This window comes from Haliotis cracherodii, unplaced genomic scaffold (assembly GCF_022045235.1).
Source record: "Haliotis cracherodii isolate W230 unplaced genomic scaffold, xgHalCrac1.p SCAF_13, whole genome shotgun sequence".
Classification (NCBI taxonomy): Eukaryota; Metazoa; Mollusca; class Gastropoda; order Lepetellida; family Haliotidae; genus Haliotis; species Haliotis cracherodii.
In genome coordinates this window covers 30820741-30845171 of record NW_027266268.1, presented here as the reverse complement: position 1 = coordinate 30845171, position 24431 = coordinate 30820741, and the positions used below count along the sequence as shown (strand labels likewise).

At 41.7% G+C, this 24431-nt stretch overlaps 1 protein-coding gene across 1 annotated transcript in view; it reads left to right on the top strand.

Annotated features, from left to right (window-relative positions):
• Positions 1 to 24431, top strand: part of LOC139458614 (streptococcal hemagglutinin-like) — a 71214-nt gene that overhangs the window by 14201 nt on the left and 32582 nt on the right. The window contains exons 9-17 of the mRNA XM_071240036.1: positions 5 to 68; positions 1647 to 1714; positions 3342 to 3858; positions 4762 to 5265; positions 5891 to 5940; positions 7665 to 7737; positions 8340 to 8488; positions 21066 to 21314; positions 23348 to 23593. Of these exons, the coding sequence (XP_071096137.1) occupies positions 5 to 68; positions 1647 to 1714; positions 3342 to 3858; positions 4762 to 5265; positions 5891 to 5940; positions 7665 to 7737; positions 8340 to 8488; positions 21066 to 21314; positions 23348 to 23593 (1920 nt within the window). The remainder of the gene's footprint in view (positions 1 to 4; positions 69 to 1646; positions 1715 to 3341; positions 3859 to 4761; positions 5266 to 5890; positions 5941 to 7664; positions 7738 to 8339; positions 8489 to 21065; positions 21315 to 23347; positions 23594 to 24431) is intronic.

Genomic DNA, 24431 nt, shown 5'->3' with positions numbered 1-24431 from the left:
GCAGAAGAGGGGCCGCGTTCGGAAGCCGGCAGGCGTGACACAGATGGCGTTGGGAGGAGGGATGACAAGTAAGTTCGCTGACTTGGTTGATGGATGTCACCGTAATCCAATTGCATGGATCGAAGCGCCTGCTGTCAATCACCGGATTGTCTGGTCCAGACTCAATTGATTACAGACCTGTAATGTAGCTGGAATATTGCTAAATGCGGCGTTAAACAACAACCAAAATCTCTTTTCACAGAATTTCTACTGACTGCTTCCACCACTATACCTTCTTCCATATGTTCACTGAGTAACCTAGGAAAACATATGGTAACCTAGGTTCCAGGGTAGAATAGATCTTCAGCAACCCATACTTGCCGTAAAAGGCGACTAACGGGATCAGGTGGTCATGCTCACTGACTTGGTTGATACATGTCATTGATCCCAATTAAGTGGATCGATGCTCATAATGTCAATCAATGGATTGTCTGGTCCGGATTCGATTATTTACAGACCGCCGTCATATCACTGGAATATTGGTGAGTGCGGCGTTAAACAACAAACAAACAGAGTAACCTAGGGCAGAAGAGGTAACACGTACCTATGCGTGTTGTCGAATAAAATGACGACCAGTCAGTGTGATTGTACCTGTGTACTCATCCCATTGACCACTGTTTGCATATCAGTCAAATATTAGTATTGTACTATTGTTGACCCACTCACTTACATTCCTACATGCAACGGTAACTGTGCCTCCCTTAGACGTCCCACATGCCTATGAACGTGTTCGAATCCTGGTTTGCCCTGGTTGTTTCATGGTTTGTCAGCACCATACCCTTGTTTACTGAAGTGGTAATGTTTGAGACATGCATCACTCCTGGCTTTGCCCAAACATCAAGCTGTTCTGTCCACTAAAACAATACCTCAACATATTGTCACATGAATATACTTGAATACTCACTCACTATACATGTTTACAGACTTCTGAAGAAGTTCTCTCCCCACCAACACAATACATCGAATGGTTAAACATGCAACTGTGTGAATGGCCAATACGATACGATCTCGTCAAAAGGAACTATTTGATTTTTATATAAGATAGGTGTGTGAAGAGTATTGTTTTTCAAACAATAACCTGTTGACCACTTGTACTACTGAGGACGGTGAATCTGTGGATTTCTGCAGGGTTTAAAAACTTTCCAAAATTTAACTCTGAATGTATGTTGAGTGATACGGGAATTGTTTGAAGACTTTGTTTGTTTGAAATTGTGCTTAAATATGCTCACAATTGTCAAGTTGTCGTTTTAAATGTCTCTAAAATTATTTTTTTTGAAGATTTACATACAAGATTAATGTTTCTTTCGTAGGTATATGTAGATTCTTGCAGAAGTAGATAGGTGTGTATGTTTTGTACGTAATAGATGTACTCACCCTGGTGTTTTTATTGCCTGTTTTTGGGGCGGTCGGGTAGCCTAGTGGTTGAAGCGTTCGCTCGTCACGCCGAAGACTCGGGTTCGATTCCCGACATGGTACAATGTGTGAAGCCAATTTCTGGTGTCCCCCGCCGTGATATTGCTGGAATATTGCTAAAATCGGCGTAAAACCGAACTCACTCATTATTGCCTGTTTTTACAAATAGTAACGACATTTTCCTTGCACTTCAGGTGTCGTAACGAAGGACCAGGTCGCTTTTCTCAGGAAAAGGCGACGATAGCCAATGTCACCGACCTCAGTATCAGCCTCGGGTGCCGTCCATCCCAAGCTGCCATTGGTCTTACCATCAACAGGCCAGCGGTCAACGAATAATCCATCCTTCGGTCCACCTGGTGTTGCCTCTCAAATGCAGTAAGTTAAAAGGAGCTATGTACGAATATCTTTTTTTTATAGGAAGTAATTCTTTAAGGCAAGACCAGTGAAGATCCAGGAAGGGAATAGGTCTTCAGCAACCCATGCTTGCTGTAACAGGCGACTGTGCTCGTCGCACGAGGCGACTACCGAGATCAATATCATCGTATCCCAATTTCGTGGATCAGTGCTCATAATATCAATCACTAGATTGTCTGGTCGAGACTTGAGCATTTACCGACCCCCGTCATATAAGCTGGAATATTGCTGAGAACGTGTGCCATTATCTTGAATCAAAATTGAATTTCTGCTATATATCCCACTTCAACGGCTGTTATGTTAGTTCGTCCACAATTTTGGCCACAATGAATTGGATTGTCATATTTGTTTATGAAAGTGATTGAATAATTCAGAAATTAACACAATATTGTTTCTTCTTCAGGTGTGTTGACAGGCTACCTTCTCAACTCCTGCCAATTGCACCGCTTCATGTGCAGGAATTTATACCTTCTGATATACTATGATCCTATCACCTAAAGTCCAAAACATAATTTGCAAATCTGAACATCTTCATGTCATCAGGATCTGAAAATACGTCCAAACCTTGGTACAACGTCCTGATCTTGACACATTCGTTCACTTACAAGTCCCTGATGGTCTCCGTGTGTACTTCCCGATAACTCGGCAGCTCTGAGGTGTTGAGGGGTGTTTCATGTTTCATGGCTCAAATTTCTACCTGAAACACCCGCTAACACCTCTTAGTTGAACGGTGACTCGGTTTTATTCACAAACATCTTCTCGGTTACTTGTATTTGGAGAAGTTCGTGCTCACATACAAATGAACGTGTCCGATCTCACTGGGCAGTCTGAAAAAGTGCCTCTGTTTAAAAATAAATGTCATTTAGTATCATAAATATTTCGAGTTAAAGAGGGACGTTCCTAATCATGTGCGGTGCTATGGTAGGTAGGATGTTAGCAGTCTACCACTCAACAAAGTGACAGGTGAGTTTGCTTAGTTGATAGTTAAAAGTGAGACTCACTTGTAGACACTCTTCCAAAAAACTTTCTAAAGAAGTCAAGACCTTCTTCTGATCTATTTACATAACATCCCTTTGGTAAATTATGTTCCAAATATTTGTTCCTGCTGTGTATGAAATGACATCTGATCACAATCTGTAATTTACAGGTATCCTTGCCGAAGTTGTACACTGCACCTTCCTACCACATCTGCATACCACACCTGTCTCCGCTCTTGTCTATGGTGAGTATAGGAACGCTAGATCGCTGCCATTTTACCAGATACTTTATATAAACAATATATGATAGAAACCTATGATCGTGTGTTCGAATCCTGGTTCGCCCTTCGACCTGTGGATTTTATGCCGAGTACAAAAGCGTATCAAAATGAAAACTCAATGTATGTCGAGTGTGATAAGGAAGTTCTTTGAAGAGCTTGTTTTCTTGACATGTGCTGAAATAATTCATTATTCAAGCAGTCTTTCTGAATATTTCAGTTGCCTTCTTCCCTGCCTCAATTGTCACCATCCTGCCTCGGTTGCCACCATCCTCAGTTGCCATCATCCTCGGTTGCCTCCTGCCTCAGTTGCCGCCTTCCTGCCTCAGTTGCCGCCTTCCTGCCTCAGTTGCCGCCTTCCTGCCTCAGTTGCCGCCTTCCTGCCTCAGTTGCCATCATCCTCGGTTGCCACCATCCTCAGTTGCCGCCTTCCTGCCTCAGTTGCCGCCTTCCTGCCTCAGTTGCCGCCTTCCTGCCTCAGTTGCCGCCTTCCTGCCTCAGTTGCCATCATCCTCGGTTGCCACCATCCTCAGTTGCCGCCTTCCTGCCTCGGTTGCCGCCTTCCTGCCTCGGTTGCCGCCTTCCTGCCTCAGTTGCCGCCTTCCTGCCTCGGTTGCCACCATCCTCAGTTGCCGCCTTCCTGCCTCGGTTGCCACCTGCCCACTTGTCACCAGCCTGCCTCGGTTGCCACCAGCCACAGTTGCCACCATCCTGCCTCAGTTGCCACCAGCCTCAAGGTACTTTACCTGACATGCAATAAGCAAACAGCCTTAGCTTGGCAAGACTTGGTTATTAAATTCGTCCAACCTCAAGACCGTACCACGGTCTCAGTAACAAGTCACCACACAAACAAAAGCTCCAGCTGTCAGTTGTCTCGCCGTCAACAAGCTTAATATTTCAGTATTTAGTATCAGTCATTTAGTATCATAAATATTTCGAGTTAAAGAGGGACGTTCCTAATCATGTGCGGTGCTATGGTAGGTAGGATGTTAGCAGTCTACCACTCAACAAAGTGACAGGTGAGTTTGCTTAGTTGATAGTTAAAAGTGAGACTCACTTGTAGACACTCTTTCAAATAACTTTCTAAAGAAGTCAAGACCTTCTTCCCATCTATTTACATAACATCCCTTTGGTAAATTATGTTCCAAATATTTGTTCCTGGTGTGTATGAAATGACATCTGATCACAATCTGTAATTTACAGGTATCCTTGCCGAAGTTGTACACTGCACCTTCCTACCACATCTGCATACCACACCTGTCTCCGCTCTTGTCTATGGTGAGTATAGGAACGCTAGATCGCTGCCATTTTACCAGATACTTTATATAAACAATATATGATAGAAACCTATGATCGTGTGTTCGAATCCTGGTTCGCCCTTCGACCTGTGGATTTTATGCCGAGTACAAAAGCGTATCAAAATGAAAACTCAATGTATGTCGAGTGTGATAAGGAAGTTCTTTGAAGAGCTTGTTTTCTTGACATGTGCTGAAATAATTCATTATTCAAGCAGTCTTTCTGAATATTTCAGTTGCCTTCTTCCCTGCCTCAATTGTCACCATCCTGCCTCGGTTGCCACCATCCTCAGTTGCCATCATCCTCGGTTGCCTCCTGCCTCAGTTGCCGCCTTCCTGCCTCAGTTGCCGCCTTCCTGCCTCAGTTGCCGCCTTCCTGCCTCAGTTGCCGCCTTCCTGCCTCAGTTGCCGCCTTTCTGCCTCAGTTGCCGCCTTCCTGCCTCGGTTGCCACCATCCTCAGTTGCCGCCTTCCTGCCTCAGTTGCCGCCTTCCTGCCTCAGTTGCCGCCTTCCTGCCTCAGTTGCCATCATCCTCGGTTGCCACCATCCTCAGTTGCCGCCTTCCTGCCTCGGTTGCCGCCTTCCTGCCTCGGTTGCCGCCTTCCTGCCTCAGTTGCCGCCTTCCTGCCTCGGTTGCCGCCTTCCTGCCTCGGTTGCCAAGATCCTCAGTTGCCGCCTTCCTGCCTCGGTTGCCACCATCCTCAGTTGCCGCCTTCCTGCCTCGGTTGCCACCATCCTCAGTTGCCGCCTTCCTGCCTCGGTTGCCACCTGCCCACTTATCACCAGCCTGCCTCGGTTGCCACCAGCCACAGTTGCCACCATCCTGCCTCAGTTGCCACCAGCCTCAAGGTACTTTACCTGACATGCAATAAGCAAACAGCCTTAGCTTGGCAAGACTTGGTTATTAAATTCGTCCAACCTCAAGACCGTACCACGGTCTCAGTAACAAGTCACCACACAAACAAAAGCTCCAGCTGTCAGTTGTCTCGCCGTCAACAAGCTTAATATTTCAAAAAGTGGGTGTTAGTACATTCTTGCAGAACTGTATACGTATGTATGTTTTGGACAAGTAATAAATGTTCCCAGTCTGTTTTAATTGCCTCGTTCTACACATGTTAACAAAAAGCTCCTTATCATATCAGGTGTCGATACGAAGGACCGAGACGCATCTTTTAGAAAAGGGTGGCAATAGGTCACCAGCCTCGGTTGCAAGTCTAAGCTGCCATCGATCCTCAGTTGCCAAAAGCCTCAGCCCCAGGCTGCCATTGGTTTACCATCAACAGACCAGCAGTCAATGACTCATTCCTCCAGTCAGCGACCACGTCATCCAGATGCAGTAAGTAAAACTGAAGTCATAAACGAATCATTTACACTATAGCACTTAATCCTTATGTACAAAGATTGAATTTCCAGCATGTTAGTGCCTGTAAAGTGATTGCATAATTCTGAAATTAACAGAATACTTTTTCTTCAGGTGTGATAAGTCTACCTTCTCCAACACCTCTGCCAATTACACCGTTCATGGTCAGAAATTGATTCCTTCTTATATACGCAACCCGTGATCATATGATCCGATGAAGTGTAGATTTAAACAGTTTCAAATTTTATGTTAACTTGAGCCAGACACTGCATCGTATCGCGAAAGCATAAAACTATTTCGGCAAATTACACATTTCCAGCCTGATCCAAGATGACATCTCAATATCTTGGTGATATCAGTATCTGGTTTTGTATGTAAACCTAGCACGATCGTCCGCTTGCAAGTCCCTGATGCTGTACGTGTGTACTTCCCGATGACTCGGCAGCTCTGAGGTGTTGAGGGGTGTTTTATGTTTCATGGCTCATATTCCAACCTGAAACACCCGCTAACACCTCCTAGTTGAACGGTGACTCGGTTTTATTCACAAACATCTTCTCGGTTACTTCTCGTCTCCGATCTCACTGGGGAGTCTGAAAAAGTACCTTTGGTTAAAACTAAAAACATCAACAAAATATTTTATTTAGTATCATTAAATCGTTGAGTTAAAGGGGGATATTCCTAATCATGTGCGGTGCTATGGTATGATGTTGGCAGAATCAGTCTACCACTAAAATTGATGTCTGCTCAACAGAAAGTGACAAGGTAAGATTCATACTATTTATGATGGTTAAAAGTGTAAGACTGTTCTAACAACTTTCTGAAGTCAAGACCCCATACCTATCTTTTTACATAACACCCCCTTGGTAAATTATGTTCCGAGTACTTGTTCCTTGTGTGTATGCAATGACATCTGTAAACAATCTGTAATGTCCAGGTACCCTTGCCGAAGTTGTACACTGCACATGCCTACCACACCTGCCTACCACACCTGCCTACCAGACCTGCCTACCAGACCTGCCTCCGCTCTTGTATATGGTGAGTACTACTATACGAGATCGCTGCCAGTTTACCGGATATTTTTACATACTCAATCAACTTTTTCTCCCTGAGACGTCCCAGAAACCTATGCTCGAATCCTGGTTTGCCCTTAGACCTGTGTAATTTCCGGCTTTCCTCCATTATCAAACTTTCTCTGCTCACTACGAAAATACCTCGAAATATTTTTAAATGGATCAAATTTCGTGGATTGTGTATGAAGCATACCAATTCAAATATCTAACTATAATTGAATTCTCTCGTCAAAGAGGAACAGGTTTCACGTATGAGATTATGGGGGTTTGGAAAATTTCTAAATTTACAAATCACAATAACATGTGTTGATAACATACATCTGAGGACTGTTATGTGGATATATGCAGAGTGTAAAAGCGTATAAAAAACTCCATGTATGTCGACTGTGACGAGGGAATCGTTTGAACAACTTGTTTGACATGCTGAAATAACGCAGTAAACAAGCTGTCCTTCCAAATATTTCTTTGAATTAAAAATATGATTTTCAAACATTACTTTGCTTCAAAAGTTGGTGTTGATAAATTCTTGCAGGAATATCTTAGTACATATGTTACATGAAGGGTAAACTAAGACGTTGAAGAAGTAACAGATGTTTCCATCCTGCCCTGTGTTTCGTTGATAGTTAAAAGTGTGAGACTCACTTCCAGACAGACTGTTCCAAACAATTTTCTTGACGTACAAAATCTTCTACCTGTTTCCCTTTCATGATGGTCTATTCAATTCTTACATATTGTTCCTGTGTGTATAAAATGACCTCACAATCTGTACATGTACAGGTACCCTTGATTGAGCTGTACACCGCACCTGTCTGCCACAGCTGTACACCACACCTGTCTGCCGCAGCTGTACACCACACCTGTCTGCCACACCCATCTCCGTTCTAATCAATGGTGAGTTTATGAACTCAAGGTCGCTGCAATTTAACCGGACACTTATGTCAGTAGGTTAATAATGATATCAACACAGTGATAAATCATATTCTCCATTAGGGCAAGGATATTGTTGCAATTGCTTTCATTAATTCTCACTGAACCAATCAGCCTGGATTAGAAACTATATATATTATGTAATTCCATTGTCCCACTGTTTGCGAAGCATCCTATAGAAACGTCAGGTCAACTCATTGTTCGCATATTTAGTTTGATCAGAAAGTATTGAGAATGAAAACACTGTAGATTTATTAAGTTACAGACCAAGAGACCAACAAATACGGCTTTCCTAAAGCTACAAAAAACAAACTATTCAATATTTTGCCAGACAACATTTTCCTAATACATGCTTCATTGCGGCGGCTTGCCTGTCAAGGAAGTTAGAAATTCTTGCGTCATACTGTCCCAATATCTCACCAATTCTTCTTTCATATCGCATGTATTTTGGATATTTATTTATTGTTATTGTCCTTCATGATTCCCCAAATATTTTCATTGAGTTCAGGTCAGGACTGCAACTGGGCCATTTCAAAAGTGTAACATTTTGACTTTTTCTCCTACAGGCACTTCCTAGGAAAACCAATGGACGAGTTTGGACTCGCCCAGCTTCTTTCATCCACGATGCATATGAACTCTCAAGGACTGGAGTGGCCAAAAAGCCATGCTGCTCCAACCCGCAATTGTCACACCGAAGACTACAACACGAGAATCAGTATAATTATAGTCAGCACATGTATCAATTGATATCCATATAGACAACATCCTTGGTAACTAAGTCGTTCTTCAATTCAAAGCAGTTCTCCTTGTTAAGTTACAGAGAGAATAGGTCTTAAGCAACTCATGCTAGCCGTAAGAAGCGACAGTGCTTGTCTTAAGAGGCAACTAACGGGGTCGGGTGGTCAGGCTCGCTGACTTGGTAGATGCATGTCATCGTATTACAACTGCGTCGATCGATGCATATGTCAATCACTGGATTTCTTGGTCCAGGCTCGATTATTTACAGACCGCCGTCATATAGCTGGAATATTGCTGAGTGCGGTGATAAATACAAACAAACATCATCCATATTGTATTACCACTTTCTTCTCATAAACCGCCCTATGAAATTTACCCTAGTTTCTATCCGGAGGATGTATATATACAGGCGTAGTTGAGCCATGCTATCCTGGATGTATACATTCTAAACAAGCATACAGCAAGCGTTAATGTTTTGCCATAGTTTTGAAATCTAAAGCCACAAAGATCAAAGGTTATTGTTTATATGTTGGGGTACACACTGGTTTCCGTCATGCTTCAAATCCTGTCTGCATTTGCCATTCATATTAAAACTTTATTTCGGCCTGTCAGAATGAATATATACAGATGTGGTTGAGCCATGCTGCTCTGGATGTATTCATTTGATACTTCTAAATAATCCAATGGATTCTTCAAACTATGAGTGCATGCAGGGGTATCAAACCATAAGTAAACTGTACAGATCAGTCAAAGAGTTTCAATCGAAACGTTCAACAGATCGAGGGTCACATTTAGCCGCTGTCATTGTAAATTAAAGTTTGCTGGGTTGGGTTCGATTGCTAACATGGTCACAATGTTGTCTGCTTATCTGATATTATTGAATGCTGCTGAAAGCGGCCATTATCCACAAACACGTGACAAACACAAACATAGTTTGTCCTATTGCCTTCATTGTGTCTGAATGATTGTGTATTATCATTGTTTACATAAATCTGATTGTAAAATCTAGTAAGAACACATGGCTGTGTAAAATGTGTGATTACTTGGTGCGTTCCATCACAATACTTGTAAATTTGTTTTGAATAAAGTTACAAAATTAGCTCTAATGGCTCTATCATGTTGTCAACTTGTCACCTGATGGCGTCGCAATTTGCTGTCACGTCCTTTTCGTGCCTGGATTCGAAACTTCAATTTGTAAGCACCACACCCGTGCAGACTGGTTTTACTAGTCCTAGGCGTGTACGACCTGCATCAATTTGGTATTTCCTACAACACGAAGTTGACACGCCGTCTTTATGACTGAAGTAATGTTGAACAAGGTGTTAACCCACTAAATGGGGTCCCTGACTATCCTGCAGTGGTTTTCATTTTGACAGCAAATCTTCCTATGTTGGGATAAGAATTTTCTTTCACAAATGTCGAAATGCCGCCAATCAAGACCTACAGCATGGCAGAATACAAAGAAACGTTCTTTATATGATGGCTTCGTTCAACTGCCAAGTCTGACGACATCACACTGAAACCTCGCTACTAGTATTAATTTTCATAGATAAGGGAGAAGGTCACAGGTAAATGAGGTTTGCACACAATGTAAAGATTTAAACCGAGAATTAATAATAATTATGGTGTGACTCACTTGACTTTCTGGTTCAGACCGCCGTCATATAGCTGGAATATTGGTGATTTGATAAGTGCCCTTGACAAAATAAAACCGAGACATATTTCACCAAATAGTTTCAGCAAATTCTATCCATTTATTATTTACATTGCCTATGAGTGAGTGACGGAGTAAATGCTTTGAACAGTTTTACAGTAACATTCGCCTAGAAATATGTAATGTATATCTACATTACTATAGATTTCCATGCGAATAGTCATTTGTTGAAATCATATTGTAGTTTTATGACGTTTATTTTAAGAAATTAGACATAAGACATACTATATAACAATGCAGAAACTGAAATCAATAACTAATAACAGTTTTGTAACTGATCCACGGCAATAGTTTTATAAAAATACTATTTTAGTTGCTTTCTCAGCTTCTCTCTATCTTACGTTTGTTTATTGAGTTGTAACACCACCCTTCCTTCAGGGCGCGTCCCTCTGTCTCCCGTTACCGGGTATGGGGTTTGTCCATGATATCCGTTTTAAGAAACAATTGAGCAGACGAAATGACCAAACAGTACGTTGGTATTTTCAATAAAATAATATTTAGGCCTTCACCACTGTATATGAAGCACGGTATTTAATAAAAATAAAGGTGATTTTTGCTGACCAAACAAGAAATCCCTACGTATATTCTAGACGATTCCTTCACTTTGAGATTTTCATCCTACCGGGGCCAGCGTCAAATGCCAGAGGTTTATTACTATAAGACGTGATCTTTGGTAACTCAAGCCGCAACAGGAAATCATGCCACAAGTAACTGAAGCACGCACACACAAATATGTAAGTGTGTGTGTGTATAACAGTGTATTTTACCTTTGGAATCAAGAATCACGAATTTTTTCAAAAATCAAGAATCAAGAATTTTTATTGTACAAAACACCCTCGTAGGGCAGGGTACAAACTATCTAGATATGGAATAAATATAACTATCAACATGAGAGGTAGATATACATTTTGTACTATATATATATAAATATTACATATTATTTCATTCATAGTGTATAAATATTTATATATATATGAGGTGGCTGGCAGCGTGTACTTTAATGATGCTGATACTGTATAGATAGGACATAATAATCATAGGGTCATATCTAGATGTTGTCTATAAGTGAGGTTCTTTTAATAAACATGTCGGAGATAATTTGTAAAACACATTTTGCTCTTTCAGGACAGGGGTTCAGGATATTTGCTAAGATTTTATTATCATTTTGGCAGTTTTGTAAGTCTAGTGTTCGAAGAAGTATCTGCCTTTCATTCTGATAATTTGGACAGTACAAAAGGAAGTGTTTCTCATCTTCTATCTTATTTAGGTTACATAATTTACATATTCTCTGGTCGACAGGCGTGTTAGTGTATCGGCCTCTTTCAATCTCCAGATTATGGCAACTGAGTCTTAATTTGGTTAAAGCTAATCTATGATCTTTACATTTTACAGCTGAAACATACTTCTTAAGTTCAAATTTATCTTTAATAAGTCCTAGATGCCTAAGTTTGTGGGGGTTATCAGTGTTTACTTGGTCACTTTCAATGAGAAATATATTTCTAAATTTTGTTCGAAGAGCTTCATAGAATTTTGAGCAAGGGGCATTTTCACTTTTGGATTTGGGAAGTAGGTGTGCCATCATATATTTGACAGAGGATGTCCAGGACAGTTTTTGTGAGGCCAAGAGAATATCCTCCTGGTACGCATCGAATAAGAGCCTGTCACATTCCAAGCCTCTCAGGCACTGGTAATATCTATACATGAACATATATATTCTAAAGTAAGAGGGTACATTCCTAATTCACTGAGGCATCCAAAATTACTCGACTTTTTTGGTACTCCTAGAATCTGCTTTGCTATTTTGATAGTGATCTCATTACATGGTTGTTTAGACCAGTTATGATACATTTCATGCGAGGGTCTTAGAAGACTGCAGCCCGGCTCCATATGACGCAGTGGGTACAATTAAGACATTATACAAGCGAATGAGAATGTCTGCTGGGAGATGAGAAGTTGATTTCAGTGAACTTTTGATCTTATACCATGCTCGCATGGCCTTTCCTCTGTGTATTGACAGCGGCCTTAAAAGATCCAGTCCTCATTAGTACTACTCCAAGATAGGAATAGGAGTCCACTACCTCAACGGTTGGATTGCCCAATTTAAATTGAAGTTTATGTTCTTTTGTGGAGCCCCCAAATACAATTATTTTAGTTTTGGATAAGTTAACTTTAAGTTTCCAATGTTCAGTGAAGGTCTGTAGGCTGTTAAGACTGTTTTGCAGACCACGAGCAGAGCATGAAAATAGTACAAGGTCATCAGCAAATAGTAAGTGGGTTAGGGCTTTATCATTCAGTAGAGGAGCATTGTTAGAATTGTCTGACATGAGGTAATCATGTAGGTCATTTACGTAGATACTGAAAAGGGTAGGGCTGCAGACACATCCTTGCTTGACACCAATATTAGAACAAATTGGGGTACTGGAGCCTTCTTGAGTTTTCACAGCATAATAGAGTGTAGAATATATATTATCAAGTAGATTATAGATTTTCCCATTTATGTTGTTATTTAGTAGCTTGTGTCTTAGACCATTTCTCCACACAGTGTCAAAAGCTTTACTAAAATCAACAAAGCGGGCATACAATTTCTTCTTAGACTTCTTATATTTCTGAATCAGAGTCCGCAGTATGAAGATGTTATCAGATGTTCTGAAATCTTTTCTAAAGCCAGCCTTTCTCTTATCAATCAACTTGGATGATTCCATGTGCGATATGATTCGCGAGTTGATAATAGCGAGCACAAATTTAGATAGGCAGCTTCCGAGGGCAATCCCTCTGTAGTTTAACATCGTCAACATCCCCCTTCTTGTGTATTGGAACAATGTAGGATGTTCTCCACTGTGATGGGAATATACCGCTGTCCAAAATCATATTAAATAACTTCATGTAGTGGTCGGCCAATAAAGTAACAGAATTACAAATCATTTCATTCAGAATCAAATCTGGGCCACCAGATTTGCCACGTTTTAATTTCTTCACAGCAGTGTAAAGTTCTGAGGCTGTTATTTGAGAATTACATATTCCAGGTTTATCTTCTGGTTTATTTTCTCTTGTGTCCTGATTTAAAAGGGATATTGGGATATTACAATGAAATTCTGTGCTATCTGGTACGTCGCAATTTAGCGTAGTGAAGTGATTTTCCCACTCCTCAGTAGATATGTCACCTTATTTTTCATCAATGATATTTTCAGTGAGTTCCCTGACAAGCCTCCAGTATTCCTGTGGGTTTCTTGAAGACAAAGTTTCAAGTTTGTTTAGTAAATCCTCCGTATATTTCTTCTCTGTCCATTTTCTACAATGTTTGTACTTTTTACGGGCATTATAAAACTGATGTTGTCTATTTCTATCATATGGGTCCTTTGCTAGGTCCCGCCATGCGACTTGCATTATATCTTATAATTCTTTGAAATTTTTCTAGAACCATTTATTTTTTCTCTTTGTCTTCTGTTTTACTTGGACAAGTCTTACAGCCCCCTGTGCTGCATATAGTAGAATACTGTTGAGGTTGTCTGTAGCATCATCAATACCACTTTGGGAGTTCTCATGCAGAGTAATGAGGAAATTTTTTGAAAGAATTTTGGAATTTACCGAAAGCAGATTATTACTAAAAGTAGTCTTTGAATCATCCTTCCATATGAATTTGAAAAGTCTTTTAGACTGAGTCTTCCTTGCTTTGGAACTGCTCTTAATCTTTGGTTTTAATGACAATGTCATAGTTGCATACAGAGAGCAGTGGTCTGACATATGTGTAAGTGGATGTACTTTCAGACTTTTAAAGGAACCAAAATCCTCACACTTTGTTATGATATAGTCCACAGTGCTGCAGCCATTATATTGCAAGGATGAATAGTTTCCAAACAAGTCACCAATTATTCTACCATTTAGGATGCACATGTTAGTATTTTGACAGGTTTGAATGAGGTTGTGTCCAAATTTGTTTGTCACAGGGTCTGTGTTATTCCTGCTTAAGGGAAGAAGGGGGTAGTTAGTTAGCCAAGGTAGGGGAGAATGGCCATTGTTTCGCTTTGATGTAATTTGATCGCTAAAGGTTCCCGTTCTTGCGTTAAAGTCGCCACCAACTATTAGTTTTCCTATTTGACCATAACTAGCTAGATGTTGTTCAAGAGAAGCAAAGGGGTCTTGTGATTTCACTTTCCATATGCTAGAATTTTCTGGAGGTATATATATGTAACTCCAATGATTATATCATGGGAACTATTTAGTGCCTTGCCACTGACTCTTATCCACGGCATGTCTCCATCAGTTCTGTCTAGAATTTGAATGGCAGACTCATACTCTTTCCTGTACATAAGAGCTGTGACACCTCTAGATATGCTACTTCTAGTATTTACACCACAAGTTCTTGGATTAACTATAACATTATAACCATTAAATCTACTTCTAATATCTTCTATGTCGTCCTGGCTAATCCAGCACTCTGATAAGCCTAGGAAATGGGGAAATTCTACACTACTAAGTACATTAGTCTTGCTGGCTAGTCCCTGTATATTCCAAAAGACAAAAGTCAGCGAATTTGTCATTTTGGATTGCAACGAAGAATTAGCTAATCACTAGGCACTTGGGCAAGTACAATATAGAGATTATGGTAAGCAATATATGATGTAAAAACATAAGTGGATACACTCTAACTATATCATATGGGTATCTGAGTCCAAATATATCATCAAAATGTTTGCTGATTTGATAGTCAAACTGAGATTAATGCCAATAAGATGTATGAACAAAAATGCTGAGAGATACCCCCAGTCCAGTCATATGACAATATTTCACAAACAAGTCTGTATATATCAGGCTCCACAATGAGGTCCCCAAGGATTCCACATAAACGGTGACGCAGTCATGTTACTGGTAAGGGAGTTCACGTAGGGATTACCCATCCAGTATGGTGATATTCTTGGTGGTGAGTATCCAGGGGGTGGGGGCGGAATCATTGTGGTCCAGGGTCGTGGTGGTTGTGCCCAAGAGGTGGTGAAAAAGTTGTGTGGAGGTTTATTTGTGATTGTTTTGGTGGATCCTCTTTCACATATGGTATCGAGGTATGTCTTGTCACAGCAGGTAAAGACGATCTGGTGTGTTCAGTAGTCATTGTTGGATGGCTGATGCTGAGAGTTGTTGTCTCTGTGCAGCTCACAGCTTGAGCTGTTACATCATCATGTGAAATCCCTTTGCAACTAGTATTCCTGCTTTCTGTGTTCGAAGATGATGGAGAGTTAGTCAGATTTACAAGTTTATGCATTCTTTTTCCATGTTTGTATATGAATGTCCTCATTAATTTGCCCATAACAGCAGAGCCAATGTGGTTTGGATGCACACTGTCTGTATATAGATAGGTTTTGGCAAAATTATTTTTGTCAGTGAAGTAGCTATTGAGGGGTATAAAGTCAAAGCTATTTTCAGCACACATTTGTTCCACTATGTGATTGAGGTTCCAGATATTCCTGTTGTATTTGCGGCCTTGATCATTCAGTCTGGGAGGGATACCACAGAAGGCTAGTCTAGCATTTGGGAACTTCTCTGTGTAAGCTTGTTGCAGTCGTTCGACTTGAGGGAGCATATCACATTTCCTGACGCAGTTATTGGACCCAACAAGGCATGTCACTGTTTCGGTCTCAAAGTATCTTTGCTGCTGCTGCACAAATAATATTAAATCTTCATATGTGCCACCTGAGGAGGTCCTGGGCATTTCCTTCACTGTTGATTTTCCTCCTACTTAGGTTCTTCAGTAAGAAATTACCCACAATGAGATGCTGCACTGTAACAGGCAGTTGTCTGCTCCTGGGAGAAGGAGTATTTTCATGGTCAGTTTTGATAGTGAAGCTGACCTCGTCGTCCGGGACAGATTCCCCTCCTGCTGGTTGGGACTCTCTCCCTGTTTGTTCGGCTTCTTGTTGCGTAGGTGCAGGGGTAAGAGGGACTTCATGACATGGTGGGGGGAGGCTGCTGTGGTAGGAGGGATACTTGTGGCTTGGCGCACATTTTCTGCAGTACCAGGTGACATCAGCATGTGACTTTTGAGGTCAGTTATAATCCGCTCCAGATGGGATATTCTGTCTTGCAGGGCTGTGTTTTCTCTTCTGAGTTTATCCACCCCACAATTCACATCCTTTAGTCTATTTATTTCTTTACTCTGTTGTTGGATATGGTTTCCCATTGTTTTCATGTCTTCTTTTAGTTGTCTTACAGTTTCATCGGCGCCTTTGCATGTTTCACAACATTGATTTGAGCTTACAGATAGCATTAACTCTAAGGAGTTAGTCACTTCTTGTATTTGATACACCTTCGTTTGCAAGTTTTGGATGGCAAACTTGTTTCTTGCGTCTGATTTCGCAAAGTTTGACCGCAGTGTTTTCGTGCTGAAACATGGTGTTTTCCCTTTTGCTTTAATGATCTTTTTCTTCTGATGAAATATTGGAGTGTCCTCGATATCACTTTGCTGGCTGGTGATATTCAGATTGTTGTTGTTGCACATTGTACATTTCAGTTTCAGGGTTGGGTTTTGTACGTGCTCGGCATATTCTTCGTCTGTGAAATTGTCACAGGATTGATGGCACCATCCTCCACATGTGTCACACATGATCTGGTGATCCTCATCATCTTGTATATTGCAAACTGGGCATGGATTGTCATTTTTGGTTTGATTCTTCACAAGAAGTTTTTGAAGCTCAATCGATAGCTTATTGCCTTCTCTGGTGTCATCTTGTGATAATATGAGCGGTAGGTGAGTATATCGGAATGTGTCAGTGGCTTTTCCATTGACCAAAGCAGAACTGCTTGTGTGGTAGAGGTTGATGGTATACTGTGCATCACAACAGTTTACCTTATAGATTGTTTCTATTATGGCCCCACTCTTATCAACACTGAGAATACCGTCGCTGAGGTGATTTGAGAAGAATGCACCACAATTGTGTCTGAATATTTCATAGGTACCAGTATTCATGTCCAAAGAAAGACCCCCACCTGTTTCTCTGATCTGTACTGCCTCCCTCTCTGTGGCATCCATCTTGGCTCTGAGTGCCCTGGCCCTGTTTATGGTGTAGGGTTTCTCTCTTGTGGCGCCATCTTTGTCAGTTGTAGCTCCCTGGGTTGGCACTACCATGGAATGATTGTCCATTTTCTTGGTTGTTGATCTTGAGTTAATACTGCAGAATTGTTGTCTTGAGTTTCAGATGATGTTTGTTGTATAGTCTGCACTTGCCCATGTTGTGCTATTTACTTGAAAAGGTACATTTTCTGGAGAGCAGAGTAAAGTTTGACTGTCTCTAGCTACGACCTTGACCCAAAGTTTTGATGAGAGTGTAAAATGTGCATATATTGGAAGGAAGTCTGTTGGAGGATGTGCAACAATAAATAAAGCGTCGAAGCATATGCACCAGTAAATGTTTAAAGTGCCTGTAAAATATATATACACCATTTTCGTGTTGGTGGGGTGGAGTGGAATATGTGATCAGATCATGTCAAATAACGAGAATACAGCTTTGTGAAATAAAAAAGATGCATTTTTTATTAGTTTGCAAAGAATTTGAATTTTGTAGTCAAGTTACTTCTCGTAGAAAAATACACAACATTAATTCACTATAGACTTGACAAAGCTTTACACTCAGGTCAGCCGATTACCTATTAAAACATTCTTCTTTATACTGTTACCAATGACACGAGAGTACCGTATTTCGTACATATTAAATTATGATTTTGTAGCACACAGGTGAAGAACCTCACCCTTATTAATGGACTTTAATAAACTAGTTATTTTGTCTTTACACCATGCAACACAATGGGATATTGTGTTTAGATCCTCTCAACATTTAGTGATATTTTCAGGGTACGTCCAGTTAAGTCTACATGTGTTTGTGTCGGAATGTGTGTGTGTGTGTGTGTGTGTGTGTGTGTGTGTGTGTGTGTGTGTGTGTGTGTGTGTGTGTGTGTGTGCATGCGTATGTGTGTGTGTGTGTGTGTGTGCATGTGTAGGTGGGTGCATATCTGGGTTTGTTTGTTTGTTGTTTAACGCCGCACTCAGCAATATTCCAGATATGTGACTGCGGTCTTTTAATAATCGAGTCTAGACCAGACAATCCAGTGATTGACATCATGAGCATGGTGTATGGTGCCGACAAACCTAGATTCATAATCAGGTCGCACTAGGATTCGAACCCCAAATCATAGTTGTCTGGCACACAAAGAGACGCAACTCTGTGCAGCGAATTGGGCTGCCTTGGACGACTGGGCTACCTGTGCACCAGGTCGTATTTAGGCATAGCTCTATATCGTTCTCATCGACTACAACCAATATATAACTACAATATATTCACGCATTATCTTCCAAGCGAATATAACGCTTCCTTTGCGATGATGTACGAGTGACAGTGACGTGGAGCAATATTCCAGCTATTTGACGGCGATCTGGGAAATAAAAGAATCTGGCCCAGACTAGCTAGTGATTGATATCATCGGCATCAATCTGCGCAATTTGGATACAATGACATACATCAACCAAGTCAGCAAGTCTGACCACCCGATCCCGTTAGTCGCCTCTTACGAAAAGCATAGTCACCTTTTACTGCAAGCATTAGTTACCCATGGGTTGACGGGTATATTATTGGTGAGGTGAGGTGAGGTGAGGTGAGGTGAGGTGAGGTGAGGTGAGGTGAGGTGAGGTGAGGTGAGGTGAGGTGAGGTGAGGTGAGGTGAGGTGAGGTGAGGTGAGGTGAGGTGAGGTGAGGTGAGGTGAGGTGAGGTGAGGTGAGGTGAGGTGAGGTGAGACGTCGCGTTCAAGATTATTGCATTAATGTAACGTGCATGTATGTGTATGTGCTGATTGTTATGGTCCTGACTTGTGGGTTTTATAGTGCTAGCCAACTGTTATGCCATGCTGCAGGTTAACATGAATACCTCACTCAGACACAGTATACTGACTCCGAGCCCACCAGTCCTTGGTTTAGCCTGCTGAGTGCAAGGCATCGTTTAACGTCGTTTGGTATGGAATCGAAGCCAGGACCTTCCGCTCTACCACTAGACCACAGTAGTAGTAGTAGTAGTAGTAGTAGTAGTAGTAGTAGTAGTGGTAGTAGTTGCTGTTGTTGTAGTGGTTGTTGTGGCGGCGTTGGCGGTGGCACTGTATCATTCTATCAGCCAATGGTTTGACTGTTGCGATGACTGATAGTCAAGAATGAAAGCAGGAGACTTACTTAAAATGTGCTGAACACAGAAACGTGTCAAATATTTTCACAAAGGGAAAACCATAACACGGGTAGAATAGATCTTCAGCAACCCATGTATGCCGTAAAAGGCGACTATGCTTGTCATGAGAGGCGACTGACGGAATCGGGTGGTCAGTCTCGCTGACTTGGTTGATGCATGTCATCGATCCCAATCGCATGGATCAATGCTCATGTTATCAATCGCTGGATTGTCTGGTCCAGACTCGATTATTTACAGACCATCATCATATAGCTGGAATATTACTGAGTGCGGCGTTAAACAACAAATCAACCAAACAAACAACCGACATATTGCTGTATGCACTCGCCAGAAAAGTTTGATTATATATACGACCCATTTACCCATTTTTCTTGTCACAATTCTCTATACAACGTTAAAACACAAATCTACACATAAAACCCATGTCTGTTACATTTGATATTAAACATTTTACTGTTAGCATACATACAATATATATCACATTTATTTTTTAATCACAAAAAGTGATATTATCAAATGTTTTTACATTGGACATTCCCTTCAATTGTTTTTAAAAATAACTTATTAAAAATGAACACGTTATCAATGTATACAAGTAGGTGGCGCTGTGTTTCTGTTGGATTGAGTATGCTTTTATGCCGTTTCTAGCAATATTTCCGCAATATCACGGTGGAGGACACCAGACATGAACTACACACATTGTACCCATATGGTGAATCGAACCCGAATCTTCGTGGTGACGAGCGAACGCTTTCACCACTTAGCTATCCCACCGCGCTGCTTCTAAGGAAATCGTAACAAGTTTTAGTTCAATACATTGATTGATATGACATGCAAGCCGGTTATGACAATCATTAAAAAAACATAACTACGCTAGCAGCACTGATCATGGACGTTGAAATATGGGACCATTTACACAAGATTCACGAATGATCAACTACAAATTAAATTAGATTACTGTCGAAACACTGTGTGTGCAATGGTTTGAGACATGATGAGGATTTCCATTGTCCATGCTTGTTTCTCGAGAAGAGCACGTATAACATGCCCAGCTGGAGCGTCGTTGCATAACACTGTCCGATGGGGTTGGAGGCTTGTGACGTTTCACAGGGCTCTGTTGTTCAAAACGCTTGCGATTTGACAAAATGCTTGAGCTTCACGAGATTAAATCATTGTACACACTTTCAGCTGACTTGTCACTGAACACATTAATAGTCCCCGGGCACGTGCTTGTTGGCTTGACTGGGGTTAAGGGAGCAGCCATTTGATTTTCGGGGGAGGGGGGTAACTTCTCAAATAATAATCAAGGCCCTGTTTACTGGGGGACATATGTGCCATTTTCTTGTAGACGGTATGTATTGAATAGTATATTCATGTTTATGTTTAAGTTGAAAAAAGTAACTCAACTCCTGAACATAAGTTATTCTGATCGCAAACCAAAGTCCCCCCTCCCTTTTAAATCAAATGGTTGCTTCCTAAGGGCGTACTATATAACGTGAATACTTCTACAGCTACTCGCGCATGTCGTTTATCGCTTCGCTCTCCAAAGTCTCTCATCGCAATTATTATCATTATTATTATTATCAGAATGTTCAATTTCTTAAGTTCTCTAGGTTTGACTCAGCAGGCCCCGCAGGCCCCGCCGGCTCCGCAGGGACCACAGGCAACGCAGGCCCAGCAGGTACCCCCGGGACCACAGGGATCGCACTCTCAGGCCCAGCAGACACCCCAGGCCACCCAGCTACCACAGGCCGGGAACCGGACTTCGTCGATGTCGTCGACGTCGTCAACGCCATTTGTGACCCCGATGACGACCACACCGGCGACCACAAGACGGACAGCAGTGGCACGTCATCGGGGGGCGACGCAAATGAATGTGAGTAGGCACAGAATGTTTTATTGAATATTCCTGCCTCAACCTGTTCTATGCAGGCCTTCTAGTTCTACATGTATGCAGGCCTTCTAGTTCTATGCTGGCCTACACATTCTATGCATGCCAACTCCGTCTTACTCGCATGTGTCCTATGTATATAACGGCTGTGTTCTATCAAAATTCGGTGAGTCAGAGAGGTTTTTACGCCGATTTAAAAACGACGTGCAAAAAATATATCAACGTGTGGAGTCGAACATCAGCTTAGACGGCAGGTGGCTAAAACCTCACATCAAAGTGTATCTCAACTCCGTAGGTTGATGCCTAAGATATCAGTCACTTGATTGTCTGGTCAAGACTCGATTATTTGCAGACCGACGTCACATAGTGCTGATTTAGTTGTTAAAAGACGAGTAAATAGTTTGTAATTCTGTATCGTGTACATAAACTTTGAATATATCAGTATTATAATTGCAATTTGCTGACATCTTTTATTTGGTGTCTGGCAGCTGGTTCAAGCTGAGGTTATCCAGCTGCGGGAAGAAGTCCGGAGACTCCGGGAGGAGAACAGGCTTCTTAAAGTGGAGAACGGGCAACTGAAGGCGAATGTAAGTCAGACACACCAATGTGAACAACATAACAGTTTTATGATGGCGAGTCCCCATGATGTTGACAGTGCAATGTGATACGTCTTGTCTGCACAATAACGTTTTTTTGTTTTGTTTGTTTGTTGTTTAACGACACTCGGCAGTATTCCAGCTATATGACGGAGGTCTGTGAATAATCGAGTCTGGACCAGACAATCCAACGATTGACACCATCTGCATCGATCTACGTACTTGGGATGATATGAATCCTCCAAGGCAGCGAGCTTGACCAAAACCGTTCCCGTTAGTCGCCTCTAACGACAAGCATGAGTTGCTGAAAACCTATTCTCTTCATGCGTCTTATGATGGCGAGTCACAGGTCGTACAGACAGTGTTGGTGATACGACTTCTGTGTGCACAATGACGACATTGCAAATACGTTGTGGACACATATGAATGATTTGGAACAGATACATATGCACATAATGACGTAGTACATTGATGGAATAGTAAGAGATTGTTAAGAAACGCGTGCACATGCATTTGTATTCTTGTGGACATGTACATGTACTTCGGAATCGAGCTAAGGCAAAATGAAGGGTCTCACATTCAGTTCATGACTTTTATTGATGTCTAAGCACCTATGATGAACCGGGTTTTAATAGGTCTTCAGCAACCCATGTTTGTTGTAAGGGGTGGCTTTGCTTGAAAAAGGCGACTAACAGGATAGCGTGGTCAGGGTCAATGACTTGGTTGATGCATGTCATCGTATCCTAATTGTGTGGAGCGATGCTCATGTTATTAATCTGTTCCAGACTCGATTATTTACATACTGCCGTCATATAGCTGGATTACTGGTGAGTGCAACGAAACAAAACATTCTTTAATCTCGACCTGTTGGTATTCTGGGTAAGAATATAGGTCCCGCGCAACTTTGTTGTAGGAGGCGACTTAATGGTCGGATGGTCAGGCTCGTATATATGGTTCATTGCATGTTATCGTATATCAATTGCGTGGATTAATCTCTGGATTGTTTGGCCCGACTCGATTATTTATATATTGACCTCAAATAGCTGCAATATTGCTGAAACAAGCGGCATAAAGCCATACTCACTCACTCCACATGCCGTAAAAAAACAATTTCACCCCAAGAGTGCGGCGTTAAACGTCAAAAGATATCTAGGCGTTGTTGAAGTGTCGGGGTTAAAGCTGTTTTTTTATCAAGGTCATATATTGCTAAATTATACAAGCATACAATTCCTTGACAAAACAAAATATATGTTTTAGAGTTGATAATAAACGTGGTTATTTTGGGAAAAAAACATTAGTTTGGACCACCTAGAGTTTCTGTCTTCATGCGATATACAATATTCATAACGAGCAAGTGCACCGTCAGTGTGTATGTATACACGTAAATAACGCCGGCTGTTTACATTACTTTGTTTCCCACAGTCTCGCAGCACGTCAACGCCCTCAGCAAAGCCCTCAGCAACATGGACAGCACCGTCAACAACGTCTGTAGCAACATGGACAGCACCGTCAGCACCGTCAACAACGTCTGCAGCAACATGGACAGCACCGTCAACAACGTCTGCAGCAACATGGACAGCACCGTCAACGTCCACATCGACAGCACCGGTACCAGTGGCAGGAACGGCAGCGACTTCTGTCACAATGGCGACCCAGACTGTGCCAACAGTGAGTGTGCTCAAATTCAGTTAGTTATATATAGTATAGTATAGTTATATAACTCACTCTCGCCACATAACCTAACATGCCTGAATTAATCGCCCTTGACCATCATCGGACATTCTGAATCTACCCCGACAAAGACAACCCGTGGGAATGCCGGGTTAGAATTATTAGTGCCCAGCACTCTGTGCAGGGCGATGTGGTTGATTGTGTCTCAATGTACCCCAAAGGCTTGGACCGTTCCTCACAATATCGTTTACAAGATTGCCTGGAGTAGATTCGATTATTTATAGGCCGCCGTCATATTGCTGGAATATTGCTGAGTTTGGCGTTAAACAACAACAAATCTACAAAACCACCACCCTGTGGTAATTCCGGTCACAATAGGCCCTGTGTACTTGTACAAGCAGATTGAAATTGTCATTGGGTGGTCAGGTTCTCACCTCGTTGCTTGTCACCAAACCCGATGGAGCAGATGGTTGATGGTTTCGATGTATATGCGGTTTGCCGGGTAACTTGTCCACACTTCAGAGGTCGTCACCCAAAAGCTAAATGCTGCATGTGACGATGCAATGATGCCATAATAAAGTAGAATTCATCTCTCCTAAATATCTGGGTAATCACTGCACAAGAAAATGTAACCAAGAATTAAATCTACGTTCAAAACTTCTTTGAAACAACACCGCCCTCCAAACACCCCCGGGGGCACGGGTGGTCCAGTCGTCTAAGGCGCCGCGATTCGCTGTGCAGAGTTGCGTCCCTTGGACAAGCCAGAAACCTATGATTGTGGGTTCGAATCCCGGTTCGCCCCAATTATGTTTCTAGGTTTGTCAGCACCATACCC